The following is a 24,352-nucleotide window of genomic DNA, read 5'->3' on the forward strand; positions in this document are numbered from 1 at the left end:
ACATAGCTACATCCTTTCCTTGTATCCTTTCTTTCTATTTCCGGCCCGGTCATGGCAGCTGGATGCAGGAAGCAACTGTACTCAAAATAGAAATATACAAGGAGAAAAGGGATTATAGGGGAAACTTCTCAGTTTTGAGGGTTGTTTTCGGGCACGTCTTTATATTTAGGCGCTGTCAAATATGGCTACGACAGCTCAGTTATTCGAGGTAAGTCTGATAATTCAATGATATATGTCACGGTTTGCGTTACAGCTTTAAGACAAACTGTTTTATAGCTTAAAATGCGTGTCTCGCTTTTAAATTCACATATTAAGTGCGCATTTTAAGTGCACGTGTTTAAATCGTCAAGTTTTGACAAATATTTTGCATGTAATCATTTTGAGTTGCATTGGTGGTAAACAATACTTAATCAAAACACTATATTGGCTCACAATCCTTAGCTATTGATACTATCCTACACTGTTTATATTTAAATACCCTAAGGTAGAAATTATAGCTCAAAACAGTTCGCACGTATGTATACGCAATATCGATTTTAATCGATTGTTTTTCATTATTTAAAGGGGACATATCGTGAAAATCTGACTTTTCTATGTTTACGTGCTATAATTGGGTTCCCAGTGATTGTATCAACCTAGAAAATGTTAAAAATATTAAACCAGTAACTTTGTTTTGGTAAAAAATTTTCTACAAGCATGTGAAAAAATAGGTATTTGAAATTTGTCTCCCCCTGTGATGTCAGAAGGGGATAATACCGCCCCTTAATCTGCAGTATCCAACCATGGCACTGCTATATAGTGCAGAGATCAGCTCATTTGCATTTAAAAGGACTCACCCAAAAATGGCAAATTTTTGCTTACGCCTACAAATTGGCAATTTTAACATGTTATAATAAATTATCTATATGGTATTTTGAGCTTAAACATACATACTCTGGGGACACCAAAGATTTATTTGACATCTTAAAAAAGTCTTGTTAAATGTCCCCTTTAACTTGCTGTGATGTTAACTTCATACTTGAATTTAAAAAAAATATTTACAATATAAATTTCACCAGGAACCATTTGATGCCGATGAGTATATTGAGAGACTGGCTTGGAGAACTCCTGGAGGAGGTTCTAAAGGAGGAGCCGAGGCATTTGACCCCAAAAAGTAAGTCACTCACAACATAATTTATGATTTGTTTTATACATAATAATTGTCAGTAAACACCAACACTATCATTTAAAAGCACACTGGAACACCTTCCCAGAAGGACATAACTTACTTGATTTGTATGCATGAAGACTTGTGCATATAAGCTGTGTCACTATATGAATGTCTTTATGAAACTGTTATTTATGTCTGCACTGGACTGTATAGTGAAAGAAGAACAGTCAGCAGAATATATTGGAACTCTTATAACTACACGTTCTGGTCATATAATTAGAATATCATCAAAAAGTTCATTTATTTTACTAATTCCATTCAAAAGGTGAAACTTGTATAATATATTCATTTATTACACACAGACTGATATATTTCAAATGTTTATTTATTTTAAATTGATTAAATGATGATTATAACTGACAACTAAGGAAAATCCCAAATTCAGTATCTTAGAAAATTAGAATATTACTTAAGACCAAAACAAAGAAAGGATTTTTAGAAATCTGGGCCAACTGAAAAGTATGAACATGAAAAGTATGAGCATTAGTTGGGGCTCCTTTGCCTGAATTACTGCAGCAATGTGGCGTGGCATGGAGTTGATCAGTCTGTGGCACTGCTCAGGTGTTATGAGAGCCCAGGTTGCTCTCATAGTGGCCTTCAGCTCTTCTGCATTGTTGAGTCTGACATATCGCATCTTCCTCTTCACAATAACCCGTAGATTTTCTATGGGGTTTAAGTCAGGCGAGTTTGCTGGCCAAGAAAGAACAGGGATACCATGGTTCTTAAACAGGTACTGGTAGCTTTGGCACTGTGTGCAGGTGCCAAGTCCTGTTGGAAAATCGAATCTGCATCGCCATAAAGTTGGTCAGCAGCACTGATCTATATAAATGACTGGATTGCGCATGACGTCACAACTGTGAAGCCACCGCGCCGCCATGTTGGTATACCCAAACATTCTATTAAATCAATGGACGCGATAAGATTTTAATGATAAAACATCACTTTACTAGTCTTCGTTTTTATATCTGAAGTTACCCTATACATTATTACAACACAAACGTCCTAAGCATGTACATAGTTATTTACTGAAAGTTGTACATTTTAGTTTTTAATCAGTTATTATACATTCAGAATTGAAGACAGACCGCAGCATATTTAGTATTAATGACAAACGTGCTCATTCTGAAATCTAAATAAATAATCATACTTTGTACCGTATGTGCATGCAATAATTTGCTGGTTTTATGTTATCTAAACTTACAAGTTACCTAAACTTATTTAGAGAAATAACGCTGACCGTGTAGCTGAATGTCAAAAAAAACTTTATTTATACCCGTGTCATTAACAGAACGGAACAGACACACTCACCTTAACGGTTTTTTATAAATCCATTTTCCTGCCCGATTAAAACATAAACATTGCAAATAACAGCAGAATTAACAGTTAAGTTACGTACACATATTCTAAAAATAATCTTGCGTGACTGATACGCTGTAAAGCGGGTGAATTTAAAACATGATTTTGAATGGAAGTCAATGACGCCCTCTGCCAGTTGGGTATACCAAGATGGCGGCTCGAACTCTGCGCTGGCTTCACCTCACGCTGTTACAAAAGCGTTCTATGCGCAATCCAGTCATTTATATAGACCAGTTCAAATGATGTAAACAACACTGGTCCAGAAACACTTCCTGTTACAGTTTGTGACAGTTATTTTTTTTATTTCACATATATTATTATCTTTAAGATGTTTGTTTAACTTCAGTTAATTCAGGTTTATATTTTCTGTTGGTTTATTTTATCCCAACGTTTATCTAGTGTTAAAAAACGGAAACAGGAAGTGCTTCTGGACCACTGTTGTTTACATCTTTTGAAATGGTCTATAGATCAGTGGTCAGCAGCAGGAAGCATGAAGTGCTCTAAAACGTCCTGGTATACGGCTGCGTTGAGTTGACCTTGGACCTCAGAAAATACAGTGGACCAACACCAGCAGATGACATGGCACCCCAAACCATCACTGACTTTGGAAACTTTACACTGGACCTCAAGCAACATGGATTGTGTGCCTCTCCTCTATTCCTCCGGACTCTGGGACCCTGATTTCCAAAGGAAATGCAAAATTTACTTTCATTAGAGAACATAACTTTGGACCACTCAGCAGCAGTCCAGTCCTTTTTGTCTTTGAGATGCTTCTTACGCTGTTGTTCAAGAGTGGCTTGACACAAGGAATGCGATAGCAGAAACCCATGTCTTGCATACGTCTGTGCGTAGTGGTTCTTGAAGCACTCACTCCAGCTGCAGTCCACTCTTTTTGAGGGTGTTTTCACAACTAGTTTGTTTGAGCCCTCCAAATGCTCTCAGAGCAGTTCAGGGTGTATATGTGAACAAACCAAGTGAACTCAGACCCTCCTAAAAGGACCCAAAAGGTAACTGAACTCAGATCGAACTTTATTGTTTATTATGAAATAATAAACATTTAAAGGGGACATTTCACAATACTTTTAAGATGTCAAATAAATCTTTGGTGTCCTCAGAGTACGTATGTTAAGTACCATATAAATAATTTATTATAGCATGTTAAAATTGCCACTCAGTAGATGTGAGCAAAAATGTGCCGTTTTAGGTGTGTCCTTATAAATGCAAATGAGCTGATTTCTGCACTAAATGGCAGTGCTGTGGTTGGATAGTGCAGATTAAAAGGCAATATTATCCCCTTCTGACATCACAAGGGGAGCCAAATTTCAGAGACCCACTGCTTTAGTGTATACTCCTAACACACCAATACATACATGATTACAATGCAAACAATAATTTTTTTAATATTTGAAGATGACAATTGTTCAAAGTTGGACACTACTGTTGTCGCCTGTATTTAATGTTATTTGCTCTGTTTAACATGTTTTGCATTTTCAAGTCCCTTCCGCAACACAAAAAATCAGTAGTTTACATCTAGGCCAGACTTTACATAAAAGTAATCTCTTTTATTATGATGATGTACCGTGTGCATCATCAAAACATATTATATTGTTCGAACGACTATTTTGACAATCATGTAACTGTTGTAGACAAAAGCATCAAAACGACAAGAAGTTTACTTCAACATAAAAGCATTGCAAAAGTGCTTTTTGACTGCCAGAGCAGAAACATCGTCCCCAATTTTACACTGAGCTCTCAAATAACCGACCATGAAGAGGCTGTTGTGAGCTGGGCGAACCATTGACTCACAAATGATGGAAAAGAACAAATTTGGAAGGAAAGAGATGGAGAGGAAAAAGAACTTAAGCTGCCAGCAGCGTTTAGGGAATTACGGTGATATGAGATTATATACTCATCACTTCAGAATGTTTTGCTACCACCCAGAGAATCCAAACTTGCTGAGTTGGAGCTTTTGACTTTGCTGTCCTACAAGTTCTTTGAATTGCAGCTGACGAAGCTTTCGGATGTATATGTGAGTTTTCCTAAATACACACACACAGCAAAGGCAGGACATTGTTATAAAGAGACACAATTTATGGTAACAGGCCATTAGCTGATTTGCTGCCGAGGTAAGTACTTGTATGATCTTGACAAATATGATGCTCTACTTGTACTTGGACGCTTTTTCATTTTCCAGTTTAAGATCAGTCTCCTGGATGTTTTCAGAGTCCGTTTAAAGAAGTATTCATGAAAGATAAATGAATCTCAGCCCAGATATGGCATATGGAAACAGAGCTTCAGGCGTTTTCATGTGATTGGTCCGGTTTATATAACGTTTCCCCACAGATTACATGCTAGCCAAGCTAACTTAATTTGGGACGTAAGCCTGCATCTTGCAAATCAAAGTGTGAAATGGATCCTTTTCCAGTGTTCTGTGAACACAAAGAGTGTTTTCTGGAATGCTCGGCAAAGCCTCCAGACTAGTGTCTAAAAATGATCACAGAGTTCTGGGTAAAAAATTGACTTTGTCAGCAATTCACCTTCTTGTTGCTGGTAACAATCTTCGTAGCCCTTCTGAACAATATCTGACAAAGGAAAAGCAATAAAATGAGCTTTTATAGAATTTAAGTTAAGCCATGTACAACCCCAAAACAGAAAAAGTTGGGACACAGTAGAAATTGTGAGTAAAAAAGGAATGGAATAATTTACAAATCTCATAAACTTATATTTTATTCACAGTAGAATATAGATAACATATCAAATGTTGAAAGTGAGATATTTTGAAATGTCATGCCAAATATTGGCTCATTTATGATTTCATGAGAGCTACACATTCCAAAAAAAGTTGGGACAGGTAGCAATAAGAGGCCATAAAAGTTAAATGTACATACAAGGAACAGCTGGAGGAGGACCAATGTTTAGGAATAGGAATGTTGTCCCATTCTTGTCTAATACAGGCTTCTAGTTGCTCAACGGTCTTAGGTCTTCTTTGTCGCATCTTGCTCTTTATGATGAACCAAATGTTTTCTATGGGTGAAAGATCTGGCCTGCAGGCTGGCCATTTCAGTACTCAGATCCTTCTTCTACGCAGTCTTGATGTTGTAATTGATGCAGTATGTGGTCTGGCATTGTTATGTTGGAAAATGCAAGGTCTTCCCTGAAAGAGACGACGTCTGAATGGGATCATATGTATCTAGAACTTGGATAAACCTTTCAGCATTGATGGTGCCTTTCCAGATGTGTAAGCTGCCCATGCCACACGTACTCATGCAACCCCAAACCATCAGAGATGCAGGCTTCTGAACTGAGCGCTAATAACAACTTGGGTTGTCATTGTCCTCATTAGTCCGGATGAAATGGCATCCCAGTTTTTCAAAAAGAACTTCAAATTTTGATTTGTTGGACCACAGAACAGTTTTCCACTTTGCCAAAGTCCATTTTAAATGAGCCTTGCCCAGGGAAAACGCCTGTGCTTCTGGATCATGTTTAGATATGGCTTCTTTTTTGACCTACAGAGTTTTAGCTGGCAACAGCGAATGACACGGTGGATTGTGTTCACTGACAATGTTTTCTGGAAGTATTCCAGAGTCCATGTTGTGATTTCCATTACAGTAGCATTCTTGTATGTGATGCAGTGCTGTCTAAGAGCCCGAAGATCACGGGCATCCGGTATGGTTTTCCGGTCTTGACCCTTACGCACAGAGATTGTTCCAGATTCTCTGAATCTTTGGATGATATTATGCACTGTAGATGATGATAACTTCAATCTCATTGCAATTTTCTCTGAGAAACTCAGAAAACTATTTTTCGCTGCAGCATTGGGGGAATTGGTGATTCTCTGCCCATCTTGACCTCTGAGAGACACTGCCACTCTGACATGCTTTTTTATACCCAATCATGTTGCCAATTGACCTAATAAGTTGCAAATTGGTCTTTCAACTGTTCCTTATATGTATATTTACATTTTCTGGCCTCTTATTGCTACCTGTCCCAACTTTTTTTGGAATGTGTAGCTCTCATGAAATCCAAAATGAGCCAATATTTGATATGACATTTCAAAATATCTTACTTTCAACATTTGATATGTTATCTATATTCTATTGTGAATAAAATATAAGTTTATGAGATTTGTAAATTAGTCCATTCCTTTTTTACTCACAATTTCTACTGTGTCCCAACTTTTTCTGTTTTGGGGTTGTATATGTAAAAGAGCTTTTTTTACATGATAATTTTTATAAATGGCATAGCTTTTTATTAACTTTTTTATTTCTTTTTAAAAGGGACAGTTTATCAAAAATGCTTTTATGATTTATTTACTACTTAAATGGATAGTTTACCAAAAGATTGAAAATCATTTATTCATCCTGATGTCGATCTAAACCTGTATGAGCTTTTTACTCTGGTAAACACAACATAATATATTTTGATAAATGATGGTAAGCACACCGTTGACCCATTCGCTTCTATGGTATTTGCTTTTCCTAGTATGAAAGTCAATAGGTAACGTCAACTGTGTGCTTACCATCATTTATTAGGTTTTATCTTATTTTGTATTAAACAAAATAAAGAAACTAATACAGGTTTGGATCAATATGAAGTTGAGTAAATGATGAAATATTTTTTACGATTATGAAATTTGGCTTACGGTTATTCGTCTAATAAATTATGACGATTAATTGCTTGTTTTAGGGCTTTGGCGATTATGGAGATTGTCTGTTTTATTGCTTTGACATTTTTGTCTGTTCAGGAAATTATTTTCCCACATTGTTGTCACACATTATGAAATTTGGCTGACGTTTATTCGTCTAATAAATTATGACGATTAATTGCCTGTTTTAGGGCTTTGGCGATTATGGAGATTGTCTGTTTTATTGCATTGACATTTAATTCCCATAAATTGTTTTGTTTGTTCATGAAATAATTTTCACACATTGTTGTGATTATTTAAATAATTTTTTTGCAAGGTTTACCTGGCAGTAAATATAAATACACATAACACATATTTAAAGGTTTTTATTTAATGAATATATCTTTCAAAAACAAAAAAATTCTTCATATGAAATAAACACAATAAAGTATCTGAATAATAACTGAAAATAAAAATGCCATCAAAATAAGAGAGGTCTTAAATAGTACACTCTAAATGTCACAGTGGATTAGAACCCGGGTCTCTCACACCAAAGGCAGCTGTCTTATCCACTGCGCCATCACCACCCCAAATATATTGGACAGAACACACCGATGGGTTAAAATTGACCCAATGCTGGGTTATTATACCCTATGGTTGCATAACATCAACCCAACATTGGGTCATTTTTAAACCAGCATGTGTTCTGTCCAATATTTACACATTATGGTTCAAAAATATCCCAGCCATTTTTAGAGTGTAGCCAATCCTACTAAGGTCTTATTAGTACTAGACAACATGTCTGTAGTGGCTGCAAAAAATCAATTCCTTACAGATCCTTAAAAATCTGTAAGGATTTATGTCCATAAATTTGGAATGACTGTTTTGGAAATTTATGTTTAAATGTATGTATGTTTATCCATGTTGTTCAGGTTGCTGGAGGAGTTTGTCAACCACATTGAGGAGCTACAACAGCTAGATGAACGAATCCAGAGGAAGGTGGAGAAGTTGGAGCAGCAATGTCACCGTGAAGCCAAGGAGTTTGCCCACAAGGTCCAGGACCTGCAGAGAAGCAACCAAGTCAGTGGCCTTTACATTCATACATTAGTAACTTTAAAACAACTTTACATCATAATTAAAGGAACACGGCGACTTTTTGGGAGTGATTAGCGCAACACTTGCACAAACTTTGCTCCTTACCATTGGACTCAATGAAGCAGTGCTTTGCCTTCTGAGAATATAGTTCCCAGTATGTATACGGTTAATAAAATTTCTCATATGACCTTGTTATTTGTACACGCTGTGACTATACAAATCACAACATATACATAGGAAAATGTTGGTGATATTTTGTCACTTATTGGGAGCAGTATGCTAGCTGGAGCCATTTACTTTCAGTCTTTGTGCTAAGCTAGGCTAGCGGTGGTTGCGTCAGACAGAGTTACGGCACGCACGGAGATGATAAAGGTATGTATGAACTTATCTAACTCTGGGGGATACAGTGAATAAGCTGAAGTCCCAAAAAGTCGGGGTGTTCCTTTAAGCGAGGCCTTTCTGTGTGGCAATTGCATGTTCTCCCTGTGTCAGCGTGGGTTTACTCCAGGTACTCTGGTTACCTCCCACAGGCCAAAACCTTGCTGGTTAGGTGAATCGGAGATTCCAATTTCTCCCCCCAATGTGTGTGGGAATTAACTTGTGTATGGATTAACCAGTTCTCGCAATGAATATAGCCATAGAGGCTAAAATGGCGTTAAGAATAAATAAATAAATAAACAAACATAACTAAACATCTATAGGAACCATTTTACAGTGTGTTCCTCAGGGAAAAAAAACAGTACAGACAATTTTTTTTCACATAATATAATCTTACCTTCCTTATTATGAACATTTAGGTAGCCTTCCAGCACTTCCAGGAGCTTGATGAACATATAAGCTATGTGGCCACTAAGGTTTGCCATTTGGGGGATCAGCTAGAAGGAGTGAACACCCCAAGACAGAGGGCCGTGGAAGCCCAGAGGCTCATGACGTACTTCAATGAGTTCCTGGATGGAGAGCTGCGCAGTGATGTCTTCAACAATCCTGAAAAGGTCAGATTTAGATAGCACAACAATGGATATATCAGAGATACTTGGGACTAATATTTGAGTACCTTGACTTTTTTTGAGTACCCCAACTATAAACACATGTATGGCATAATAGATTAACACTGGAATCCACTATTATGAATGTAAAATGTAAATAAATGTAAAAACACTGCAACTTAAAATTTCACTCCGAGGCCGCCATTTTGTTTAAATTACAATACATGATATCAAAAGTTTGCAATCAAAACTCATTTTATTAATGCTACAATGAGGTAAACAAATCTTTAATAAATCAGTAGATTGTACAATGATATAGTGTCGATATGTGGTCTTGACACCTGCCTTTTTTTTCAAGATTTTGATTACTTATTTACTTAACTCACTCTTCATTCAAATTTAAATTAATATTTTTTTTGTGGTTTCACCACTGTGTGAAGGTGCAAAAACATTTTGTTAATATGCAAAATGTCTCCTTAGTTGTTGATGTGCACCAGCATAATTGGAAATGCCACTTTGTAACATAATCTCTCAAGTTACCTTGTATTGATGTGACCAACCCTGGGTGGCAAGTCTTACATCTTCTGATGCTATTTGCATAAGGCCACCAACATGCTTCTAGAGACCATGTGGGAATATACCCGGCAGACTTTTCAATATTTCTCAAAATGAGCACTCCTCCAGAAGAAAAAAAGAGGTGCCGGTGAATAGCTGAGAGGGGAAAAAGAGGAATGGGAAAAGGAAGGAACGAAGGGTTGGGTTAATCCCTGTGAAAGGGAGGGCCAGGCCTAGGCAGCAAGGAGACAAGCGCCGGTAAAAAACCCCTACTGCTGGGAGACGGCTACATCACTTACATGGGATTTAGCTAATCTTAGCTGGGGGACAGATACTTAGAAAACCTCGGCGAGGAGAGCGGAAAAGGGATGGATCCACCTCACGGGAGCACAATAATGATGTTAGCTGAGGCAGGCAGGAAAAGCAGAGAGGAACGGAGGATATGTGGATGGCAGGGCCTTTTTCTTCTCCTACGGGCTTGAAGGGAAAGGTGGAAGGGTTCTTGTCAGGGTCCTGTTTTTGGCGTGAGCTACTACCTGCCAGGGGTGGACAGATTATGGGAGGTGATTTAGTGAGGGATTAGTTATAGTCCATTCGTAATAGTCATGAGTGAGTGTAAGGTGTTGGATGGGCAGCTCTTGACGGACGAGGGTTAAGTTGGGCTGATGATGAGGTTCATGTGCACAGGGTAGAACTCGCTCTTATCGTCCTTGTGGTGGACAAAAAGATGATAAATGAATATGGAGAGGGACAGTTTACCGTAAGCTGATCCACAGATTTAAAGGTGCTGCTTCTTGCCTTGGTTCATGTTTTGAGGCATTTGTCCTGTAGTGTACATGGGCTCTAACTTACCACAGCCTGTTCTCATCCCAAACAGATAAAAGAAGCTGCCGACATCATTCAAAAGTTGCACCTGATCGCTCAGGAGCTTCCGTTTGATAGGTAAGAAGTCTGTGGACAGAGTTCACTTGCAAACCACTGTACCTCAGAGTTTGGTTAGAACCCAGTTTCATATAACATAAAAATGTATATCCACATATTACAAAAAAGATACTTCGCATATTTGAATATGCTAATGCAAGTTCTTTATCGCCTTGTATATACATATGAAGAGTTCAGATCCAAAAGCCGCTACACCCCATCTCCGTCAAAAAATGAGATAATGACTGTAACCGAATACTCTCAACACGTACTATACGTTCATCAAATACTTCCATTATGAGTCTGATAAAAATGCCAATTAACAAGAAATCATGCCAGACACACTTAGCCAGTTTCGCATCTGAACTCTTCATATACATTTGCTTATCATACCACACAGTCCCAGTCATATTGAAGGCCAAAAAAAGAAGCAGCATCAAGTCACAAAAATGCAAATGACACATCAAAGCTAAAAATAATTTCATTCATATACTTTAATTTGACTTTTTTCCTTTTTTTAGATTTTCTGATGTCAAGGCCAAGATAGCAAGTAAGCAGCTGCAAAATAGCAATATAGCTACTCTATATGGTAAATATGCTGCAGTATCAACATATGTGATGTTTGTGTTTGACAGGTAAATATCATGATCTTGAGCGTCAGTTAATTCAGGAGTTTACAGCAGCTCAAAGGAGAGGAGAGATTGGACGCATGCGAGAGGTGGCGGCAGTCCTGCTTCATTTTAAGGTTTGTTGAATGTACTCTGAGCCCCTTAAGTCAACACAAATTCAGAATTTTTACTTTCTTTAAACACGTTTCTGAATTTATTATGTGTAATTCTTAACGCTTAGTGAATATTATTCCAAGAGAAAATCTTGCATTAAATGTAAAGCCGAAAGTATACTAGGGACGTTCGCGTACGCACGGCGTCCGCATGACGTCATTTTTGACGGCAATTTGAGACCGCGCGGACAGTCCGCATACGACAGCACATGCACGAGAAAATATTGCGACAGGACACTGACTCCACTACAAACCAAGGCAATAGACAGCATTTGCACACACACTATCGGTTTTTCTTCTTTTATTTTCAATTATTTCAAGAACAGAAACCTGTGGAGCATTTTTGTCACCATAGAGACAGAGCGCAGTTATGCAAATTTGAAAACCACGCCCACCGGGGGGGAAATCAATCCAACGGTCTCCATTGACTTTGTATTGCGAGAAGCCGCCTCCTTGTCATTTCTGGCTTATAACAAAAAACTGAATAATGCCTAAAAGCTGCTGTGTGACAATATGTACAGCTAACAAGCCAAAGAACCCAGAAATACGTTTTTATAAGCTGTCGAGCCGTAAAACCCAGCCTTTAAGGAGAACAAAGTGGATCGCCGACCACGCCTCCCCCCAGTGGACGCAGCTCCACCAATAGAAGTACTATGAATAGTTGCCTGTATCCATTTTTGTGTCTAAACGCTCGTTTTTTGGGGTCGACAGCTTATAAAAACTTATTTACAGATTAAACTTAAAAACAGAATAATACCTAAAAGCTGCTGTGTGACAAGGTGTACATCTAACACGCCAAAAAAAAAAAAAAAAGTTTTTATAAGCTGTCGACCCCAAAAAACGAGCGCCCAGACACAGAAATGGAAACAGGCAACCCCCCACAGCACTCCCACCAGTAAAACCGCGTCCAATCGGGGGAAACGCAGTCGGCGATCCACTTTATTCTCCTTAAAGGCTGGGTTTTACGGCTCGACAGCTTATAAAAACTTATTTCTGGGTTCTTTGGCTTGTTAGCTGTACATATTGTCACAAAGCAGCTTTTAGGCATTATTCAGTTTTTTGTTATAAGCCAGAAATGACAAGGAGGCGGCCTCTTGCAATACAAAGTCAATGGAAACAGTTGGATTGCTTTCCCCCCCGGTGGGCGTGGTTTTCAGGTTATAACGCACTGTGCTCTTTCTCTATAAATTTTTTTTTTTAAAAAGAACCCAATTCCGTGTCTCGTCTTGTCTGGTGGAGTAAGTCTCTTGTCACACACCTAGAACACAGTATTAGATGATCTCAGAGTGGTAAATTTTCCCTTCTGCCCCCAAATTCAATGAAGAGTTTGGTTCCAAAACGAGATTTTTTTTTGCAAAACATGTTTATTATTATGTTATAATGTTTTTGTTGTGTTTATTGTGCTACATGGGGGCGGTTTCCCGGACCAGGATTAGCTTAATCCAGGACTAGGCCTTAGTTTAATTAGGAAATATAAGTAGTTTTAACAAACATGCCTTACTAAAAACATTACCTGTGTGCATTTTGAGGTAAAACAAAGGGCACTGATGTATTTTAAGATATGGCGGTGCAAGTTGTTTTCAGTTTGGAGAGCTCTTAAAAGTGTTTAAGTCTAGGACTAGTCTAATCCCTGTCCGGGAAACCGCCCCATAGTGTATTTTTGTTTGTTTTTTTTTTAGTTATGGAGGCTTAAATAAAAAAAAACAATTGCAGTTTGATTGATATTAATTGAAATGCACAATCAAAAAAATGAGTTATCTCGTTTTGGAACCAAGCTCTTTAAATACTTAAAAAAGCAAAAGGAAAATAGTATTTATTCGCTTTAAACTGTGAACTCGTATTCAAGTCTAGCTATATTCTCCCACTATATACACCCACTTTTCATTATCCAGTCAGTTACGTGCAGATAAAATCAAACTCTAATTTGTTTTTATTTTTTGAATATCCTTTATCACTCAGTAAAATTACAGTAAAAAGTGTTACTGAGGTAAATTAGTTGCAAATAACACATTTACATTTAAATTCGTGCATTTGGCAGACACTTTTTTTTACCAAAGCGACTTACAGTGTATTACAAGGTATACATTTCATTAGTATGTGTGTTTCCTTGTATCGATCCCACAAATGTTTTGCGATGCTAACTCAATACTCTACCACTCAGCTGCAGGAACCCAAATCAGAACTTTCTGTATATGTGTCTAATATATAATCTGTAATTCTTTCTTTCTTTAACAGGGTTATGCCCACTGTGTGGACGTCTACATTAAGCAGTGTCAAGAGGTGCGCATTAGTTAGGACAATAATTTATAATAATTTATTTCTGTTAATTTCATCAAGATTATACTTGATTCTAGGTGCACTTTCATTAATAATTTAAGGAATGTGTGTATAATTACTAAGTAGCTTGTCTTTCTCGTCAAGAGGGAGCATATATGAGGAGTGATGTTTTTGAAGACATAGCCCTTCTTTGTCAGCGTGTTAATAAGCAGGTTGGAGAGGTCTTCTGCAGTCCAGAAACCGTCATGGCTAAACTCATTCAGAGTATCTTTGAGAACAAGATACAGGTAAAAGGCACACACGACATTACAAAACATGTTTTATATCTTGCTATCATATAGTGTTACAAATTTTTTTTGTTAGTCAAATATACATACTATATCTAGTTTTCACTAGAGATGCACTGATATTACATATTTCCACCGATACGATAACTGATTATTCAAGACTGATATCTGCCGATACCGATAACCAGTTTGGTGGTTATATTAACTTGCATTAACTTAATTCTAAAGATTACATTTTCTGAATGTTATTTATTCATATAGTGACCATTTAATATTGAAAATTAAACTAGTGATGTTTCTTTACATTTTCTATTCACTTTATTTTTTATGTAAATGTGGGCGCTGCCATCTTCGAGATCCTCTGTGTAAGACTTTTCTGGTGAGACACTAAAGCTAGTAGTAGTCGTATTGCAAGTGACACGAGTTTTGTTTTCACTGGCAAATTAATGTTTATTATGAAAGACTGGCATAATTTGTGCAGTTAGGGGTTGCCATAATAGCTGGTACAAATGCAGTAAATCTCTACAAAACATTCGTTTTCACCATAATCCACACACCAGAGCTAAATGTGGATGTGGCTTAAATCGTGCACCTGTGATCTGTTTTGTCATAAGTTAACTTGTGATTAATTGCAGCTTAATTGCGCATTTTATCTGTTCTAAATTTACCTTAATTTAACACGTTTCAAGTTTTTAATACCCTTATCAACATAGGCATGGACAAATAAAGATGATTTATGCAAATGTATGTTTATTATTAGTGAAAGAGTCAGCAAAAATAATTTGGATAAAAATCCAGTTAAAGATATTTTTAAGGTTCAAAAACAATATCAATATATTTTCAACTTGTTTCTTTCTTGATAATGTTACACATCAGATTATATCTGTGTAAATTCTTGTCAAAACAGATATTTTTAAAACTGTCATTGTGTCATGTGTTAGTCAGTGCGAGAGATCGTTTCCGAGTCGTATCGCTCTTAAACTCTTTTAACGTCACTTAGGTCCCGACCTTTATCTCTCTTAATAACTATTTTAACATCAATCAAGTCCTGCAATTTATTTTCTAATTCATGCATGTTTTTAAACCGAAACCAAAATCTCAGACGCGCAATTGGGTGGACCAGTGGTGAGGGCAGATATTTTAAACTGAGTGGACCTCTGTGAAATCGGGTGGACCTCAATGTCTACTTTTAAATGACATAATTTTGCAATATAGTTGTTAAACGGATTTTATTGGATTTTTTGAGTCACGGATCGAATAATCTTCGTATCAGCAATAAAGGGAAATAAGAAAAATAAATTACAAACAAATCAAAAAATTATAAGCATATGAAAAAAAAAACCAAAGTGACAAATAAAGTATAACAGTATATCAATGCCGATTATTGGTTGATATATCGGTGCATCTCTAGTTTTTACTGGTATTTTAACATCCAGTTACTGTAGCTTCAAACCTGTTAGTCATCTCTAAGTAACCAAATCAACTGAACTATGTTTTGTTTTCAGGCTCATGTCAAAGAAAAACTAGATGAGACCCGTAACTCTGACGTGGAGCAATACCTCAAAAACCTCTATGACCTCTATACAAGGTATTGATTATCTTTATTTAAATGTATAATATTTACTTTGCCATCAAACAGTGTATTTGTTACACCTATGGATTGTTCATATGCAGTTACTTTACTGAACATAGTTTTACATAATACGCAGACTAGGAGACATGTAAAATTTAATGACAGTTAAAAATAAGCAAAATGAAATTGTTAGAGCCCGACCGATAAAGGATTTTGAAGGCCGATACCGATACAAATGTTTGTTGGTTTTAAAAACCGATAAGCCGATATATCGGCCGATATTTTTTTTTCAGAAACGCGCAACAAAACATTAACAGATTTCCCTACCCGATTGCTGCTACAGCCACAACTATTACTTCTATTATTATTATTATTATTGACCGTAATAATCACAAAAATTAATGATCACATTATTACTATCATCATCATTTATATTAAACAAGATAAAGGTCATCCCTAAATGTTTGTGTGCGTGTGTAATAATTAGTCACTATATTGCCTCCCCGAATATAAGACGACCCCCCCATTTTCCAAATGTATTTTTGGGTTTTCACCAGAAAATAATTTTATTTAAATTTTTTATTATCTCTCTCTCTGTCTCTGCATCTCACGCATTCACCTCTCTCTCTCTCTCTCTCTCTCTCTTTTTATTGGTGGAGTTAAGTATAGGTATTCAATGAGAAGAATGAAATGCTTATTAAATTATTTGTTGGGCACAGCAAAATTAGCAATATGGAAAACGAGGAAAAATAAAGGGAATAAACTTGGGACTATTGATGTGGAAATGATGTTTAGGAAACTAGTGGGTGGAAGAATCAAAATTGAATTTGCTTACTATAAACTTGTGAATAATGAAATGCTGTTTCATGATATATGGTGTTTTAAAGATATTTTATGTGTGTTATTTGAGGGTCAGTTGATATTGAATATATAATTATTTTTATTATTTTCTATTGTGAATCAGTATGATTTATAAATGAAGAGGAATAAAAGTTGGTTAATCCTCTCTCTCTCTCTCTCTCTCCCTGCCTCTCTCGCGCACGCACCTCTCTCTCTCTCTCTCTCTCCCTGCCCCTCTCTCTCTCTCTCAGCAAGTTTTAGTTAACCGTAAACGTGCGGCGTTTTAATTCAGTTAAACACAGATTTTATGTTGCTGCTCTAATTTTAAATGCATATTAGAAGGGAGAGCTGTTTTTTTCTTAATGGATTGCTTTTCAGACACTATTTCAGATGAATTCCGTTGTGCTTTCCCCCCGTGAATTTTTCTATATCGCGAATATAAGACGACGCCCTATTTTTTGTATCTATTTTTAGGACAAAAAAACTCGTCTGATATTCCGGTATACTACAATGTCAGCTTGCTTATCCCTTTACCTGCACTTTTTAAATTCTTTCCATCAAGCTACATCAAACCATTTTCAATCATCAGTTGCTGCCTGCCTTCTAAAACCTACTATTTAGCGATCTAAATCCATTATGTGACTCGTAAATGCTGCGGCTGAATGACAGTCTGCAACGCACACTTGGCGTCAGTGAATTTCACACACGTATAAAAGAAAAGCGAACTTTTATGCAAAAGCTACGTTTGATACCTGTTCTCTATGTCTAAATGTTCACTCCCCGCAAGTCTAACTTTCATTTTACAATGCAGGGACTGTAACCAGAGATATGCTAGTTATAAATACAGTAATCATTACTTTATTTAGGCAGAATACGTTCATTGTGGTTTCCAAGCTCGTTAACGTTAGCGGTCTTCCACTGATACTGGCATTAGCAGGTCTATGACGAGACATAATTTAGCAAAGAATAACGTCACACTGCAAATTGTAAAACATACATTTTCAATATAACAGGCTAAGGAGAGATGATACGTCTCATTGCTTTAACTGTCACACTATTAAAGAAATACCTCAGTCGCATTGTCAAAAGTTAAAAGGACAGTCAGTCAACGTAACATTACTAGGTAATTCCGCTTCACTCTCGGCTTATTTAACAGCAACAAAACTGGACATGATAGTCACAAATTTTGTCATGCTTATTTGAGTTAAGAGAACTGATTGGGATGTTCTTTTTATTGTTATTCAAGCAATGTATGTCTCGTGACCAACTCACCATCAACTAAACCGCTGTCATCTCTGCCCTGGTCTGGCTGAAATCAGCAGGTTGCAGGGTGTGTGACGCGTTACACACGAGTGTTGCCTACAGGGTAGTTGTAAAGTGCCCTCTGGTGGACAAACTATTCAATGGCAACACTCATGACATGGTTGAAGGCTGTTTCGACCGTGTTTCTTTATTTATTTTTTTAATATTCGTTTATCGGCCATTATGATTGCCGATATGAATAGTTTAAAAAATGCCTAATATCGGCCGATAATATCGGCCTGCCGATATATCGGTCGGGCTCTAGAAATTGTATTCCTTGTAAGAAACTTGATGACTTTTCCAGGTGGATTGATAAAAATATGCCCTCTGACAAAATATCATAGCCAGCCAAACAAATTGGAACTTCTGATTTTAGTTATGTGGCCTGAGGATGTTGGCACCAATTCGATTTCAATCGCCATGATTTTGAAGTATTTTACCTGTTATTTGCAGGACAACGGCATTGGCTGCTAAGCTTTCAGACTTTAACTTGGGCTCAGACAAACACACATTTCTATCTAAGCTGATAAAGAACATCTTCTCGTGTTATCTGGAGAGCTACATTGATATGGAACGGCAGTATCTGCAAAGCCGCAGCAGCATGATTCTTCAGCGCTTCTACGACTCAAAGAACCACCAAAAACGTCCCGTAGGTGCGGGCAGGTAAGGATCTGGATTTTGTCCTGTTAGACGGAAGTACAAATTTGCTTTGGAAGCTTAGGGCTGTTTTGCCCAATTTACGTCACATTTCCTCTCCATCTTTCTTTCTTTGACAGTATCCAAGACCTAAAAGAGAGGATCAGACAGCGCACTAACCTGCCTCTGGGGCCCAGCATTGATACACATGGAGAGACCTTGCTCTCACAAGAGGTTGTAGTTAACCTGCTACAGGAAACCCGGCATGCCTTCGAGAGATGCAACAAGGTGCACAGCATTGTTATGAATCTGAATTGTGAAATTTCTCCTTTCTTTTTTATGCAGGAATTTGAGGACTATAAATACAATGAATAATGATTTAAATACTTGTCTTTTTCACAGTTGTCTGACCCTGCAGATCTACCAAAGAATGCTTTCTCCATTTTTCTTCTTTTGGTGGATTATCTCTGTGTGGACCATATAGACTATGCCCTTGAGATTGGGCTTTCAGGTATGCCTGGCCAAAGCATTTGAGTCGCCAAGTACCTGTGTATGGGTGATTCTCACGGAAACTTGGTTTTAAACATGTCAAGCATGAAAATGTAAAAATTGCTTAAATTTACTTTTTTTCCCACCAGACATTGAAAAACAAAGTCTGGAGTAAATGGGAACATTAATTTAAAAACTTTTACTTATCATTTAACACTTTTTGTAACATAATTTAAAAAATTAGTCCTAAAAAATCTCATTACCGCAACAGTCAGAAAACATCAACACTGACATATTTTCAAAATGACATGACAAACCTGAAAGAACATAATTTGGAGATTCTGCACATGCATTTAAAATCAAAGTATTATGCTTCTATTAATTAAATTAACATTTAATAAGCATCTGTTGCGGTAATGATAATCAAAATGTCGTGTAAGCATTCTGACAAGACAATATTTCAAATTAACTGTAAAAAATGATCTTACCTGGTAGCCATCTTGAAGTAACTGGTCCATGTGCTTGGTCACTCAAAATCAAACTTTATTAAAATTCTGTATGTGTGCTTAAACTGTTCTCAAAAAGTGTTGCGGAGGATGAGAACATCAGGCATGGACACATCATTTTCCTAATTTTTCTTCATTATTATTATACATGAATATTCAGTAAATATTTTTTCTGTCATCTAAAGTAGTCTAGCAAAACATCCATTTATTTATTTTCTTAATATTTTTGTGTTAATTTGATTAAATTACAACATAACGCATGTTCAAACACAGCCGGACACATTGCGGTAATGAGAATTTCAGCAGAAAATGAGATTAAATTTCCAAATATAAATTCTTATGTTGAAATCACACATTGTGCAAGGTAGAACACAGTATTGTGTTAATTCTGATGCTTTTTAATGTTACTATATTACACATTTTAAAGCTAAAATCATTAGTGCCGTGGTGTTTCAATGGTTTCGTGAGAATCACCCGTATAGTATGTTTTCAATCAATAAGTTTGTGAATGTTAGGAATAGTTGTGTACTTTACAGTTGCATTTATATTTCCATATTTGAAGGCATTATTGTTGTTCTAACTAGTAGGCAACGCTATAGGTTTTTCAATGTACTGTACAGAGATAATACTTGCAGTAGGAAGATCAGTAGGACGTTTCTGATAGAGAAAATTCCTAAACAGAATGAACATTTATTGTGCTTATTTTATTACACAGCCATCCCATCTGCGGATGCCAAAAATGCCAACCTGTACTTCTTGGATGTGGTCCAGCAGGCCAACACAATCTTCCACCTCTTCGATAAGCAGTTTAACGATCATCTCATGCCTCTTATCAGGCGAGTTTGACTCGTTTTTATCCTTTGGCTATACCTCTTCTGCATGTTGACTTTCCTATAACATCTGTTTTGACTTTTGACCCCTTTAGCTCCTCTCCTAAGTTGACGGAGTGCCTGCACAAGAAGAAAGAGGTGATCGAACAGATGGAGGTGAAGCTTGACACTGGAATTGATCGGACGTTCAAAACTAATTTAGTTGTTTGAACAGCATTGATTCTTATTTAGGCCAATTTCTAACCTCATTTTTGTTGACTTAGGCCGCTAAATATAGTGTACATTTTGTAATGTTGTCTTGTTAGGACACTGAATTGTATGATTGGCCAGATGAAGCAAATTCTGGCCACTGAGCAGAAGAAAACAGACTTCAGACCTGAAGATGAGAACAATGTCATGATACAGTACACTGCAGTAAGAAATTAAATGCATGGATAGTAATTAGTAATTGTATTTGTGGTTTTATTTAAAAAAGATTTTCAATTTATGTAGCCATACATTTTTTTATTTTTCTCATGCTCTTTCTTGAAGGCTTGTTCAAAGGTGTGCGTCTACGTGAGCAAGCAGGTGGAGCGTGTGAGGAGATCCATGGATGGTAAGAATGTGGATACAGTTTTGACGGAGCTGGGAGTGAGATTCCACAGGCTAATCCATGAACACCTGCAGCAGTTCAGCTATAGCTCCATGGGTGGCATGCTAGCCATCTGTGATGTGGCAGAGTACCGCCGCTGCGCCAAAGATTTCAGGGTGAGTAGAAGACAAAGGTCTCATAGGATTTATTTTTGGCCACTTTAAACTGTTTCATTATAAGCAGACTCACACAAAGCTGTAAAATGTATTTATAGTTTTAAAGCGCTAATTGTTTGGGAAACTGCAGAATTCAGCAGAATGGATGTTCATGATAAATAAGTGCTACTTGTTTGATAGCTAAAAGCATTATAAAATTATCTTAAAAATAATCACATTTTATTTTTTATTTGAAGTTCAGAAACTATTTCTTAAAGGAGCATTTAACCCATAGTAACATTAATCTTTATTGAAAGTGCGTCATATTTGTAGCTGAAATGTAACATACATTTCGAATTTGGTGCCTATTTGACCGAGAAAAGGGGTGTTTGTAGTCTCACTCCCTCAACAAAGATATAGCACTTACTTCTTTCAATGATGCAAAATGATGATTTTTACATCATTGAAAGAATGAAGTGCAACACTGAAATCTGTATTTCTCCTGTCTCAGCGGCAACTGGGGAAATGATGCATGACCATTCAAAAACATGACTGGGGTTCTAACTATACAAAGATTAATGTAAATGAGTGAAGTATCCCTTTAAAGGAAAACATCACCGTTTTTTAATATTTTACTATGTTCTTACCTCAATTTAGACAAATAAATATATACTTTTTTTCAATGCTTGCACTTAGGGATGCACCGATATGGAAATTTTGTCCGATAACCAATAACTCTTTAAATTTGGGGGGCGATAAACGATATCTATAGGCCGATAAATATTCATATTATTTTCACAATGAAAATCTCGCAGACAGGGGACATCTTGTCTTTGCGCTAGACTAGCATACTCTTCTTAAGCCCGCAACACGTGTCATCTTCGTGCTATGTCACAGAAAGCACCAATCAAAACTCCACATGGCCAGCAATGAGCAAGTGAAGTGGTTCAACAAACCAAAATAATCCATCATTTATCGGCCTAATTTTGCTATCAGACCGATAACCGATAATATTAAAAAATAAGCAGTTATCGGCCGATAACGATATGTCGGCCGATATATCGTGCATCCCTACTTGCACTTCATCTTTGTACAGCATGTCATGAATGTGTTAGCATTTAGCCTACTCCCATTTATTCCTTAGGATCCAAACAGGGATGAATTTAGAAGACACCAAACATTTCATGTTTTCACAATTTAACTCTTTCCCCGCCAGCATTTTTAAAAAAAGATGCCAGCCAGCGGCAGCATTTTTCATGATTTTCACTAAAGTTTAATGTCTTCCAGATAATGTTTTTCTTTAAATATATAAACATACAATATATCAAATGAAAGAACAGACCCTCCAATGAGCCAAGTTGAGGAGTGATTAAACTCAAACTGCAACAAAAGTCGCTGTTTATTTACTTCCATAATTGCTGGTCTTCTCAAATCTTACACAACAAGTTGCTGTTTCTTCTTTGTTTGTTGGTTAACTTGCCAAGCTTCTTCTTCTTTGACGGTCGCACTGCTACTGTGGTTACACGCGTGGATACTGCCTACCAGCGGTCTGCGCGTGTGTTTGCACGTCGACGCAAAAGTATAAATGAAAACCGTTGCGGAACCTATGCCGTCACGGCTACGCCGTATCCCCTATGCACAACTATAACGAGCCCTTAAGGAATGAATAGGGCTAGGCTAAATGCTAACACATTTAAGATACAAAGATTAAGAGCACGCATTGAAAAAAGGTAGGTATGTATTAATTCAGTATTTATCTTTGGTAAGTATTTATCTTTGGAGGAACAAATGAAAGTGTTTCATAGTTAGAAAGCCTGTGTTACCTTTTTAACACTAATGTTTGACTACAAACCCTCCACAGGTTGCACTTGTGCTCCAGCTCTTTGACACACTTCATGCTCTGTGTAATCTCCTGGTTGTTGCCCCGGACAACCTCAAGCAGGTGTGCTCTGGAGAGCAGTTGACCAACCTTGACAGGAACCTCCTCCATGCTTTCGTCCAGCTAAGAGTAGACTATCGCTCATCCAGACTGGGCCGACATTTTAGCTAATGACTGGCAGGCCTGCCCAATTAGCGCTCAGCATACCTTACTGACGTCCATTCAGAACTGCTTAAAAATATACAAGAGGCCAATCTCCAGTGGCTTTGTCTGTAATTAAACCTTATGTTTAAAGAACAAAACAGTAACAATTTTAAAGCCTAACATTTCGCATTTACTCCATTTTAGCTTTAAGTTGCCTATTTCATTTGAAAGGTGTTCATTTTTGTACATGGCACAATTAATAAGTCTATAATACAGAGAATATAAAAGGCTATTTATAGGGCGATTTTGTACATGATGTTAAATGAACTGAGGTGGACCTCTTAAATGATTCTGCCATTGGAGTTGGGTGGTCTAGAGACTCAATTTTATTAGCTTTTATTTTGATTGTGCCAAATCCATCTTCTGTGGCTCTGCTGGGACAAGAGGGGCAGTTCAGCGCACTGCTCTGGATCAGTGAGCTTGCCTGGCTTGTTTTGCTCAGGCTGTTGTGCACACATATGGCAACAAAGGGGTGAAAATTCCTCTTTTAAACAGAACAATGGAGATGTTATATGAATGTTGCCATGCTTTGAAAGCCTGTTCAGTCCTATTTTCATTTCATACTTATAAAATAATTAAACTAGAGGACAAATGATGGTTTTGAACGTCAATATAGGAAGTCTGTTGTTATGTTAAATGTTAAGCTTGATTTCAAAGCAGAGTTCATTCTAATGATGATGATGATAAAAGATGTTAGATCACCATCTGATGTACTTACGTTGCTCTTGTTTTTAATGTGCTCCATGCTAAAATATTTGATTTTAGTTGTGAATTGCAACCTAACAACCATGTTTACGATGTAATCAGTAACTACTTCATCAGTGCTTACAACAAAAATCTGCCATACATTCATATTTTTTCATATAATTGGTAAAAAAAAATTATGACAGCTTTTTTGTTTGTACGATATTGTAAGATATTAGGTTCTTGATTGGGATTTTTTTGGTAATATCTAAAAACAGAAGTGTATGATTTCCTCCAGTCACAAACTATTAATTCAAGGACACATTAATCTGATGGGTATGTGCTGAATGCAGCAATGTCATATGACTAGTTGAACTCCTCACCTCTGTTGAAAAACCAGGGGTCAAGATCTGTGACCCCTGAGCTTGACCTTGGTGTTAGATTTTAAGAAAGAATTAAGTGGTGCGATTCTGTTACACTGTACTGCTTTCAAACATTAATTCACCTTCAAGATGACACTACATGCAAACTAAATCATCTGTAAAGCTACTCATCCTCAAATATTTCTGAAAATAAAATGTGTGAAATTGC

At 36.9% G+C, this 24,352-nt stretch overlaps 1 protein-coding gene across 1 annotated transcript; it reads left to right on the plus strand.

Annotated features, from left to right (window-relative positions):
• The first annotated feature begins 33 nt into the window (after positions 1-33).
• Positions 34-24,352, plus strand: LOC129417498 (exocyst complex component 5). Its single transcript, XM_073869546.1, has 18 exons — positions 34-208; positions 1,059-1,153; positions 8,123-8,270; positions 9,083-9,277; positions 10,704-10,768; positions 11,269-11,297; positions 11,383-11,492; positions 13,764-13,808; positions 13,952-14,092; positions 15,598-15,680; positions 18,261-18,470; positions 18,584-18,731; positions 18,846-18,954; positions 20,154-20,274; positions 20,364-20,449; positions 20,573-20,682; positions 20,800-21,015; positions 22,856-24,352. The coding sequence occupies exons 1-18, from the start codon at positions 182-184 to the stop codon at positions 23,042-23,044; spliced, it is 2,127 nt and encodes a 708-aa protein (XP_073725647.1). The 5' UTR covers positions 34-181; the 3' UTR covers positions 23,045-24,352.

Source organism: Misgurnus anguillicaudatus, chromosome 7, assembly GCF_027580225.2.
Source record: "Misgurnus anguillicaudatus chromosome 7, ASM2758022v2, whole genome shotgun sequence".
Taxonomy (NCBI): Eukaryota; Metazoa; Chordata; class Actinopteri; order Cypriniformes; family Cobitidae; genus Misgurnus; species Misgurnus anguillicaudatus.

Excerpts from the sequence above, each read along its gene's own strand:
- LOC129417498 (XM_073869546.1), top strand. The coding sequence starts at position 182 with ATGGCTACGACAGCTCAGTTATTCGAG. Across the intron at positions 8,271-9,082 it reads ACCTGCAGAGAAGCAACCAA|GTAGCCTTCCAGCACTTCCA; the intron begins GTCAGTGGCCTT and ends ATGAACATTTAG. Across the intron at positions 18,732-18,845 it reads CCTTCGAGAGATGCAACAAG|TTGTCTGACCCTGCAGATCT; the intron begins GTGCACAGCATT and ends TCTTTTTCACAG.